This window comes from Myotis davidii, unplaced genomic scaffold (genome assembly GCF_000327345.1).
Source record: "Myotis davidii unplaced genomic scaffold, ASM32734v1 scaffold64, whole genome shotgun sequence".
In the NCBI taxonomy this organism is placed as follows: domain Eukaryota; kingdom Metazoa; phylum Chordata; class Mammalia; order Chiroptera; family Vespertilionidae; genus Myotis; species Myotis davidii.
Genome location: NW_006296226.1, coordinates 3,117,144 through 3,129,380, shown reverse-complemented (window position 1 = coordinate 3,129,380; position 12,237 = coordinate 3,117,144). Strand labels below are relative to the sequence as shown.

Below are 12,237 nucleotides of genomic sequence, written 5' to 3'. Positions count from 1 at the left end.
CATCTAGTGGATAGAGTCCAGGTATACTGCCAAGTAGCCTACGTAGAGGACAGCCCCCTACTCCCAGCAAAGAATTGTCTAGTCCAAGATGTTAATAGCGCTGAGAATGAAGAAACTCTTGTTGAATTGTTGTCCCTTTAGGTTTGTTTTGTTTTTTTTTAATTTATCTTTGTTGGTTTGGTGTTTTTCTATGATGTGACTAATGCATTTATCTTTGTTTATCTTTGTTCATCTTGTCCAGGACACATTGCACTTCTTACATCTGAGAATGGATGTCTTTCACCAATTTTAAAATAGTCTCATCCAGTTTCACATCAAATATTCCTTCTTCTTTACTTCCTCTCTTCTCTCTTTTTGTCTTATTAGATTATACTTTGGACCTTTTCTTTCTGTTTTCCATATTTATTGACCTATCACATTTTCCATCTCTTTATAAGCTTTTGTTGCATTTGGGTAATTTCCTCACATATTTCTTCCAGTTCACTAATGTTTCTTTCTACTATGTGTAATCTATTTTTGAATGTGTCCATTAATTTTCAGAAATTATTTTCTATACGTTTTAGAATTTCTATTTGTTTATTTTTCAAATACTTCTTGTTATATAGTCTCTTCTTTTTAAACAAGATTTTGTGTCTTTCTTTTAGTCCTTATTTCAAGGTTGTAGGTTCCATGCCTGGTTAGGGCATATACAAGAATCAACCAATGAATGCATAAATAAGTGGAGCAACAAATCTCTCTCTCTCTCTCTCTCTCTCTCTCTCTCTCTCTCTCTCTCTCTCTCTCTCTCTCTCTCTCTCTCTCTCTCTCTCTCTCTCTCTCTCTCTCTCTCTCTCTCTCTCTCTCTCTCTCTTTTTCTTCTTTCCTCCCTCTTTCTCTGAAAAAAATTATTTTTACAAAGATATTATCTCATCTAGAGCACTGGCTTTAGCTCCACTCTTGAAGCCACTCCATACATTTCTCTGCTCCTCTGAAAGGCAAACCATTCAAGTAGTGCCGGCTTGGCCCCAGGTTCTCCTACAGCTCATTCATTGGAGCTCATTAGGAGGCTGCAGTACGGATCCCAGCCCCTCCACACATCTCCATGACTGGAAAAGGAGGCTCCACTCTGGCTCAGGTGCCAAACTTGCAGTGCTGGGAGACAGACATTCCGTTGGCAAAGACAGACATGTCAGCCAGCTCAATCTCAGATCCGCACTTCTCTTCATTAAATATTGCCTTGCAGAATTAGAAACCTTGAACTGGCCTAAAACAATTCTTTCTCCCCACCCGACATTTATGGGTTGCTAACAAACTGGTGGACACCTAGGCTAAGGACAGAGTTTTGTGGCTTTCACCCACCTAGCTTCTATGCATCGATACTCTTTAGGTCGTGTGGTTAATAAACCACTTAAATAGCTTTCTTTTCTAGTGACATTTTGTCTGATAAAATCTAAGATTCTTGTCAAAAACCACTTCCAGTTAATCTGTACCTACCACATCTCCACCCATCCACCGTCACAATCTGTCAAAATACACACTTCTAGTGCTCACCACTTACTTTTCTGGGGGTTCTTATGCTTTTCCAACTACTTGTAAGTTCTCAGATGCCCCAGCTATATCACACTCCCATTTCTTTGCTCAGGTTACTTTTCTGCCTTGAATGATTCCTTTTCAACTTCTCTGACTCCACTCAAAAGCCTTTCCTCTGTGAGGCCTTTCTCTTTTCAGTCTTAGGATAGAATCAATCACTTCTCCTTTAAGCAGCCACTTTATGTGTGATGGGGCCTGCAATGCACCAGGTAATGGGGAATGGGGGGATGGGAGTGGCACAGATGTGTAAACAGTAAATGTATTGGTGTTGCATCTGTGCACTAAGGAAGTAAGTCTAGCACATAGCATGATTGCTAAATTATGTAAGTGACTCTAGCACATAGTTTGGCCCTTAAATTGTTTAATGACTAAATGTTGACTGAGAATCATAAAGAAAAGTCAAGATTGTAGGTCAGAAAAAGAAATAATATAAGACCTAAGAAGTCATGGGTAGTATCAAAAATGCATCCTTTAAATTCATTCATTCAAAATCTATGTATTTAGTGGTAATTTTCCATTCCATTACAGAAGAGCTTTGCTGTGATTTTCCACTAGGGAGGAATGGTTGGTGGAGATTTTCCAGAAGATGAGAGATCAGAGGTCTGACAGAGTCCTGCCAAATTACAAAGCACAGTTCTTGTGTCCTCAAGAGGCTTTGAGGAATAAGGAAGGTTCTGGAGGCAGATGCTTCTGCCACAGAACAGCTGGTCCCATTAACTAATGGAAGCATTTTATAGATGGCATGATGGATCCTAATAAATCAGGGATGTCTCAGGTGATGTCTGTGCATTTTAGCCAATGACATATGCTGGCAACATCAAGGGACCCATGGCAGTAATGATGCATGGTTCAAAGTGTGCAAGGGATGTAAATTGTGCTATAAAACATCAGGAGCCTCTACGAATGGAATTTTCACCCAGAGCACATCCTACACAGAAGTAATAGAACCTGGGCACTCAGGCCTTGGATAATGGTTTTTTTTTTAAATAAAATTATGTTTTTAGCATATTGTTTTTGTATATCTCCTAGATCCTCTAAGACAAAAGCCATCTAAAAATGCATTAGGCTCAGATTCTTATACAAAGAACGATGCTTATCCAAAACAATGCAGCAGACTCTAACTGGAGGCAGAGCACAGCTGTTGGGGGTGTCAGAGAGTGTTCATTTTGAGACAGTAATATACGTGATCATAGGTAGGGGGGGATGCACACACCTCTGCTGATACTCTATCATTTTCCCATGATCTCATAGATTTCATAAACCTTGCTTGCTAGGGTGAAGGAATGCCATCCTCTCTCCAGTAGTTAATTTCTTATAAAACCCAAAGGGACCTCAGGAGAATGTTTGCTAACTAATGACTTAAAAATCTTTCCTGAAAGGTGGGTCAAATAATTTGTAGTTGTAATAAGGCAATACAGTTTCCAAAGGATGCCCACAAGTTGTCTAACCATTTTAAAAGAGGAAAAGAGACAGAACAATGTCATGAAAAGGTATAAGTGTTGGAATCCAATAAACTAACTTCAAATCCTAACTGCTGCTTGTAGCTGTGTGACTCTAGGCAGGTTTCTTAACCTATCTACATAATCATTCATTCATCTATAAAATGAAGAAATTAATATGTCTAAACAGATTGAATTATGTACCCCATTATTTTGGACTCACCCTTTATTAATATCAAAATGATAGACTGATTACCTTTCCATTCAGTAAGAGAGTGTGAATAAAAATAAGAATGACTCAGATATAATTATTCTAATACTGCATACCATACTATTTTGTTCTGCTTCATTGAGAGAGCACTTGAGAATAATTTAAGATTTTTGCAAGTATGTCATATATGGGTAACCATCCTGTACAAAAAGACTGAGAGTTATTAAGCATAATTCATTCTGGTTGAATAGCAGAGCCATATGTAGAGCACAGCTTTCAATGCTAACCACATGGTTAAGGAGACTAAAATTATAATCACTGTTTTAAAGTTCATTGAATATAAGTAAGTGTGTAACTGTGAGCTATTTGTAGGCTACATATGGCTCATAAGAGATTGTTTCAAAGACTAGTGATAAAATCAACCAACGAAAACCATCTAAAGACAGATAAAGTTCCAATTTTGAACTGAGTCAAACGGGTATAGCTTACTCATTTTATTTTTAAAGATGTGTGTCACAAGTTTTAGAGTTCCTTAAATTGCAATAATCTTCAATCTACTTCCCTTTCTGAAAGAGCATGAATATTAAAATCAAGATATATTTCTATATCCCAATTAAAAATCATGTGATCAATCAGCTGAATAAAAAATATTATTTTAAAGAATAAAAGTAGAGTTGCTATAGGAAAGATAATAAATATAAAACCAAATAAAGAGGCACAAATACTTTTTCTCAAATATTATCCTTACTGTTTCTGCCCCCCCCCGCCCCCTCCCCCCCATCTCATAGCTACACCCTCGCTGGACCTGACACCATTGAATGCCTGGCCAGTGGCAAGTGGAGTGGAAGTAACCAGCAGTGTCTGGCTGTCTCCTGTGACGAGCCCCCCCACGTGGACCACGCCTCTCCAGAGACTGCCCATCGGTTATTTGGAGACATTGCATTCTACTACTGTGCGGATGGCTACAGCCTGGCAGACAATTCCCAGCTGCTCTGCAATGCCCAGGGCAAGTGGGTTCCCCCAGAAGGTCAGGCCATGCCCCGGTGTATAGCTCACTTCTGTGAAAAACCCCCATCTGCTTCCTACAGCATCTTGGAATCTATAAGCAAAGCAAAATTTGCAGCAGGCTCCGTTGTGAGCTTCAAATGCCTGGAAGGTTTCGTACTGAACACCTCAGCAAAGATTGAATGCATGAGAGGCGGGGAGTGGAACCCCTCCCCCATGTCCATCCAGTGCATCCCCGTGCGGTGTGGAGAGCCACCGAGCATCATGAATGGCTATGCGAGTGGATCAAACTACAGTTTTGGGGCCATGGTGGCTTATAGCTGCAACAGGGGCTTCTACATCAAAGGGGAGAAGAAGAGCACTTGCGAAGCCACAGGACAGTGGAGTAGCCCCATACCTACGTGCCACCCAGTGTCTTGCAGTGAGCCACCTAAGATTGAGAATGGCTTTCTGGAGGTAAGAGACTGATTAGCAAGTGGTCCATGGCTTTCTTCACTTTCAAGGCCAGCCAGTGTGACTAACCTGGGCTTCAAAAGCAGGGCCAAGCCCTGGCCAGGTGGCTTCGTTGGTTGAAGCATCATTCCATACACCAAAGCAGGGCCAGCTCGGCCAGCATGGCTCAGTGATTGAGCATTGACCTATGAACCTGGTTATCAGGAGGTCACAGTTCAATTCCTGGTCAGGCCACATGCCCGGGTTGCAGCCTCAATCCCCAGTGTGGGACATGCAAGAGGCAGCCAATCAATGATTCTCTTTCATCATTGATATTTCTATCTCTCTCTCCCTCTTCCTTCCTCTCTGAAATCAAGAATATAGAATATAGAATAAATATAAATATATATTTACTTCATTTTAAAAATCAGAGCCAGTGAACAGATTGTTGAAAAATAGAAGTAGCTAAATCTGTAGCTACTGTAAACCATCCTGTACAAAAAGTGTACAGGATGGTGTATTTAGTGAATATTGGAGAAAAGGTCATAGAGATATGAATCCTTCTAATGTATTAGCTTTCTGCATTCTACTAGTACATACACATTTGAAGCACTTTATAGCAGTATCTCAACCCTAACTATTGTTAGAATAAACCAACTTTAATAAAATACATTTTGCTTTATAGAAGTTATTCCAAGATGGATATGTACTTTATTTTATAGAAATAAATTAAGGTCTAAAGAAATCTATTATCATTTCTAGTTTTTAGACGAAAGATGGGATTAAGCCATCTATTTGCTATGATGCAGTTCTTGCAGGCTTGTTTTAGTGGGTTTAAAAGTAATTTTACTGGGATGGACAAAGGGTTACATTACACCCACACATGTCCTGCTTTCACACAAGTATGTGTCTTCTCGTTAAGTCCATCAAGAAAGCAGGAAAATGTATTCCCTCAAAACAAGGGCCATTTTAAATAGACAGTATTTAAATTGAACACTTTTTAAAGGCCAACACACACATAGTACCTGTTGTCCTTTATATTCAAAAGCAGCAAAACAGCAGGAAGAGCCATTTATTTAAGATATTTGCTCAAATGTATTAGATTTCCTTTGGAAGAGGATTATAGTATATGTAAGGAGGCTTTCTTTATTTATTCATTTAACAAATATTTCTGGAGCTCCTACTGGTGCCAGGTAAGCACTGGAAGTATAGTGTTTAACAGTACAGGTTAGGTCTGTCATGGCCTGATGCTGATGCATGTGAGGGGTGCCCAAACAATAAATAAGTAAAAAGAACAAGTAATTATGTCCAAATACCAAGAAGTTCATTACAGCATGGAAGCTAGTCTTCACCTTTATCACTAACAAAGACGTATAGTAATCTTTTAAAGGTTTCATAACTAATTCATCTTTCGTCCCACCTAAAAATGAACTGTTATTATACACTTACTTATTTGAATTTTGAGATCATGAATATTAAGTATTCTGTTTAAAACTTCAATAGTATTTTTTAATTTCCCTTGTTGGTGTTTTAGCAGCAATTTTTTAAAAAGTATATTAAGAATGAGTATAAAAAAAAGGGTGAGTATCAAACTCTGACAGTACTTTTACGACCATATCCATGAGAAATATTTCATTGGCTTTTTAAATTGTCTAATGAAATTAACAAATAAAGTATGCTTGATTGTGTGTTCACTCTTTCGTGATTAAAACAACAAACTATAGTCTTGCTTTGGTCAGCAAGATTTTTTGAACTTACCAAGTAACTTACAATTTTCAGTATTACATTAAAAATTCACCCATCAATTTAGACACTTAGTACTTATCTTTTACTTATGGGCTCAGCACTGTGATAATCATTTCTGCAGTAGTGATGACCTAATTTGACTTCCTACTGTCCTTTGAACTTATTTTAAAAATAGCATTTGGCCCTACTGGAAAAAAACATAAATCCTTATTTGCTTGTCTTAATTGATTCATTTTAAATTAGGCATTTTAGTTTAGTTCGTTTTTACTATTCAGTGTATTTAGTTAATCATAAGATCTGTTATACAAATTGTACTTAATTGTTTCTCCCTGTCATGCAGCATGTCACTGGCAGGGTCTTTGAGAGTGAAGTGAGATTTCGGTGTAACCCGGGATATAAGCTAATTGGAAGCCCTGTATTTGTCTGCCAAGCCAATCGCCACTGGCACAGTGAATCCCCTCTGTCGTGCATCCCTCTCAGCTGTGGAAAACCTCCCCCGATCCAGCATGGCTACATGAAAGGAGACAATTTTGAAGTGGGGTCCAAAGTTCAGTTTTTCTGTAATGAGGGTTATGAACTTATTGGAGATAACTCTTGGACATGCCAGAAATCTGGCAAATGGAACAAGAAGCCAAACCAAAAGTGTGTGCCCACCAAGTGCCCAGATCCACCCCTCCTGGAAAACCAGCTGGTGCTGAAAGAGTTGACTGCGGAGGTGGGAGTGGTGATGCTCTCCTGTAAAGAAGGGCATGTCCTCCAGGGCCCCTCTGTCCTGAAATGCCTGCCATCCCAGCAATGGAATGATTCTTTTCCTGTTTGTAAGATGGTTCTTTGCCTCCCACCTCCCCTAATTGCCTTTGGTGTCCCTGCTCCTGCTTCCGCTCTTCATTTTGGAAGTACCGTCAACTATTCGTGTGTGGATGGCTTTTTCCTAAGAGGAGATCCTACCATCCTCTGCCAAGCTGACGGTACCTGGAGCTCTCCACTGCCTGAATGTGTCCCAGTGGAATGCCCCCAACCTGAAGAAATCCTCAATGGCATCATCGATGTGCATGGTCTTGCCTATCTCAGCACAGCTCTCTATACCTGCAGGCCAGGCTTTGAGTTGGTGGGAAATACTACCATCCTATGTGGAGAAGATGGTCACTGGCTTGGAGGCAAACCAACATGTAAACCCATTGAGTGTCCAAAGCCCAAGGAGGTTTTGAATGGACAATTCTCTCACACAAACCTATACTCTGGACAAACCATTACGATCTCCTGTGACCCAGGCTTCAGGCTTGAAGGTCCCAAGACCTTGACCTGTTTAGAGACAGGTGATTGGGATGTGGATGTCCCATCTTGCAGTGCCATCCACTGTGACCCCCCGCAACCCATTGATAATGGCTTCGTCGAAGGTGCAGATTATAGCTATGGTTCTATGATCATCTACAGCTGCTTCCCTGGATTCCAGATGGCTGGTCATGCCATGCATACCTGTGAAGAGTCCGGATGGTCAAGCTCCAGCCCAACCTGTGTACCCATAGACTGTGGTCTCCCTCCTGAAACTGACTTTGGAGACTATACTAAGCTCAAGGATGGTGAGGGGTATTTTGACCAAGAGGAAGATATGATGGAAGTTCCCTATCTGACTCCTCACCCTCATCATTATCTGGAAGCAGTGGTTAAAACCTGGGAAAACTCAACTCCTGCTACGCTTTCGACAAGCTTTCTACATGGCACCATGGTCTCATACACCTGTAATCCAGGTTATGAACTTTTGGGGAACCCTGTGCTGATCTGCCAGGAAGATGGAACTTGGAACAGCAGTGCCCCATCCTGCATTTCAATTGAATGTGACTTGCCTGTTGCTCCTGAAAATGGCTTTTTGCATGTTACAGAGACCACCATGGGCAGTGCTGTCCAGTATAGCTGCAAACCCGGGTACATTCTGGTGGGCTCCGACATAAGACTTTGTCTACAGAATAAAGAGTGGAGTGGTGCTTCCCCGCACTGTGAGGCCATCGCATGCAAAAAACCAAGTCCAGTTACAAATGGCTCCATCAAAGGAAACAACTACACCTACCTGAGTGTGTTGTACTATGAATGTAATCCCGGGTACGTGTTGAATGGCACTGAGAGGAGAACGTGCCAAGAAAATAAAAATTGGGATGGGAATGAGCCAGTTTGCATTCCTGTGGACTGTCGTTCACCCCCAATCTTAGCCAATGGCCAGGTGAGAGGAGATGAGTACACATTCCAAAAAGAGGTTGAGTACACTTGCAATGTAGGGTTCTTACTTGAGGGAGCCAGGAGTCGTGTTTGTCTGGCCAATGGAAGTTGGAGTGGAACCACCCCCATCTGTGTGCCTGTCAACTGTGCCACCCCACCTCAGGTGGCAAATGGGGTGATGGATGGCCTGGAGTATGGCTTCGGGAAGGAAGTGGTGTTCCGCTGTCAGGAGGGCTACGTGTTGCACGGTGCTCCAAAGCTCACCTGTCAATCAGACGGGAACTGGGACGCAGAGTTTCCTCTCTGTAAACTGGTTAACTGTGGACCTCCTGAAGATCTTTCCCATGGCTTCCCTAATGGCTTTTCCTTTTATCATGGGGGGCATATACAGTATCAGTGCCTTTCCGGTTATAAGCTCCATGGAAGTCCTTCAAGAAGGTGTCTCTCCAATGGCTCCTGGAGTGGCAGCCCACCTTCCTGCCAGCCTTGCAGGTGTTTCACACCAGTCATTCAAGGTGGAACTGTCAACAGAACAGATTTGGGTTGTGGAAAGACAGCTCAGCTTCAGTGCTTTAAAGGCTTCAAGCTCCTGGGACCTTCTGAAATCACCTGTGAAGCCGATGGCCAGTGGAGCTCTGACTTCCCCCGCTGTGAACACATGTCTTGTGGTTCTCTCCCAACAATACCAAATGCATTCATCAGTGAGAGTGACTCTTTGGAAGAAAATGTGATAACTTACAGCTGCAGACCTGGGTATGTCATCCAGGGCAGTTCACATCTGACTTGCACCGAGAAAGGGATGTGGAGCCAGCCTTATCCAGTTTGTCAGCCCCTGTCCTGCGGACCCCCACCATCTGTTGCCAATGCAGTGGCAATTGGAGAGGCGCACACCTATGAAAGTAAAGTGAAGCTCAGGTAAGACCACGACTCAAAGTTTCCAACGGATGAGGGCAAAAGAGTTGTAAAATGAAAAGTGATTGGTCAAAATCACTTAATAGAGAAATGGGTTGCTCCAAGTTTGACTCCTACGTGGCCTATAATTTGTGAAATTTTAAAAAAAACATATCCACCTAATAAATGTTAGCTAATTAAATGGTTTAATTCTAGAGCCATATTCTCTAGGTAGAAATCTCAGCTTGCTTGTGTCAGTTTCATCATCTACAAAATGAGAACACAGAGAATGGCAGTACCTACTCATAGGGATGACTTGAGTATGAAATGAGTTAATATTTGTAGGGCACTACGAACAGTGACTGGAATTTAATAAGTAAATATTATTTATGCTGAATAAATAAATGCAAAATTTTTAAATCATAGAGTTTTAGAGCCAGGTTGATTTGAATTTGAACAGCCATACTACTGTGACATTATAGTATCTAATAATCAGGATTAAACGAATTATCCTATGTAAAGGACCTAAAACAGTGCTGGGCACAAAGTAAATACCCAATAAATATTGATTATGTTATATTCTTGCTAGTAGTTGAGTCTACTTTGGACTTTGTCTAGAATTTCTTTATTAGCTGTTTTTAGAATAAACGTGAATTCGGTAGTGATATCATCTACAATGAAGGGCAATAATAACAACATTTCAAGCAACTTCAATCTTGGCTAATCCTTAATGTGGATAACAAAGGGTTTATCTGGTTATCATCTTGGTGTTCTTGCATGGCAATGCCTCCACCTGATGCTTGCATCAGTTTTGGTATAGCACACAAAATACCTACAGAGCCTTATAACAGCGTCTTACATTCAAGAACAGTTCACCAAGGGCACTGTTCTCTCCTTAAGGCATTTATTTTTGCCTATCTGTTGCAGATGTCTGGAAGGTTATGTGATGGACACAGACATAGATACATTCACCTGTCAGAAAGATGGCCGTTGGTCCCCTGAGAGAATCTCCTGCAGTCCCAAAAACTGTTCTCTGCCAGCAAACATCACACGTGTACTTGTTCATGGGGACGATTTCAGTGTGAACCAGCAAGTTTCTGTGTCATGTGCAGAAGGCTACACCTACGAGGGAGTTAACATATCGACCTGTCGGGTAAGATCATCTGTCTTAATTAGAACGTGTAAGTGTAACTCATTGATGTACTCATGTTTCCAATCATGTCAAAGGATTTGAAAAATCTTTGGATAGAAATATAATAAAATACATCTTTCCAATATTCCTGTTTTTAAACTAACAAAAATACCAAGCAGGGTTCAATAAAAAGAGGCAAAGTTTGTATATACACATAGATGTTCAAAAGAGTCTATATATAGAAATGAGCCCTGATGATTCCAAATAGGTTTCCAGCTCTAGTAGGAAGATCGGAGGCTGTAGAAACAGACAGAAATTGGAGTCAGATTCTGATTCTGCTTCTTTTGAGTTGTGTGATTTTAAGAAAGTTACTTAAAATTTCTGGGCTGTAGTTTCTTTATTAGAAAAATGTATAGAGCCCTAGCTGGTTTGGCTCAGTGGATAGAGCATCGGCCTGCGAACTGAAGTGTCCCAGGTTCAATTCCGGTCAAGGGCACATACCTCGGTTGCAGGCTACTCCCTGGCTCAGGCCCTGGTCGGGGTGTATGCAGGGGGCAACCAGTTGATGTGTTTTTCCCACATCTATATTTCTATCTTTTCCTCTCTTCCACTCTCTGAAAATCAATGGGAAAATATCCTCAGGTGAGAATTAAAAAACAAAGAAAGAAAAATATATAGTAATGCATATCTTTTATGATCAGTATGAAAAGCTATATAGCTAGCTCAGCACTGAAGGCAGCCAACTCCCTAGGCCAGGGGTGGGCAAACTTTTTGACTCGAGAGCCACAATGGGCTCTTAAACTGGACCGGAGGGCTGGAACAAAAGCATGGATGGAGTGTTTGTGGGAACTAATATAAATTCAAAGTAAACATCATTACATAAAAGGGTTCGGGCTTTTTTTTTTTTTTAGTTTTATTCATTTCAAACAGGCCGGATCCGGCCCGCGGGCCGTAGTTTGCCCACGGCTGCCCTAGGGCCATGGTGCGATTGAAACTTCGTGGCCCATGTGCAGAAGTCGGTATTTTGCGGAAGAGCCACACTCAAGGGGCCAAAGAGCCGCATGTGGCTCACGAGCCGCAGTTTGCCGAGCAGCAGTTTGCCGACCACTGCCCTAGGGCATTCCCTTCTCCTGGCTTCCTGAAGTTGTACCGAAGAAAGAAAAATAAATCATTGATATGATCTTCCTTTGCTGGAGTTTGGGGTAGGGGGAGGAGGAATGCGTCATGGTGTAGAGTGGCTTTTCCATTAAACGTGCCTTTGAACTTCATCTCAAATATTTTGAGGCTCTGTGACCTTGTTTTCTTTTTTACATATATCTGCCATTGAAAGGATTGCATTATTTAATGTAATAAAGTGTCTAGTATATGCCTGCCGTCTAGGAGGGACTTGAGAACGATTTCCTTCTCCTTCCAGTTTCCCATTTGTAAATCATGCATATTCAATGCTTGGTTCCTGCCAAGCCTAAAAGCAAACATTGCCGGGAATAGGAACATCAAAGTGGCCATGCTCTCAAAATTGGTAGAGTTCCAGATGTTCCCTCTTAGATTTAGAGATGAAACAGTTTGAGGGGAAACTTTTTCAAAGACCCTGAGCTTTCTGA

General features: G+C 41.3%; 1 protein-coding gene across 1 annotated transcript in view; it reads left to right on the top strand.

Moving 5' to 3' along the window:
* The window catches only part of SVEP1 (sushi, von Willebrand factor type A, EGF and pentraxin domain containing 1), a 153,843-nt gene that overhangs the window by 112,638 nt on the left and 28,968 nt on the right, over nucleotides 1–12,237 (top strand). Inside the window, exons 38-40 of the mRNA XM_006771225.2 lie at nucleotides 4,008–4,680; nucleotides 6,743–9,528; nucleotides 10,432–10,657. Of these exons, the coding sequence (XP_006771288.1) occupies nucleotides 4,008–4,680; nucleotides 6,743–9,528; nucleotides 10,432–10,657 (3,685 nt within the window). The remainder of the gene's footprint in view (nucleotides 1–4,007; nucleotides 4,681–6,742; nucleotides 9,529–10,431; nucleotides 10,658–12,237) is intronic.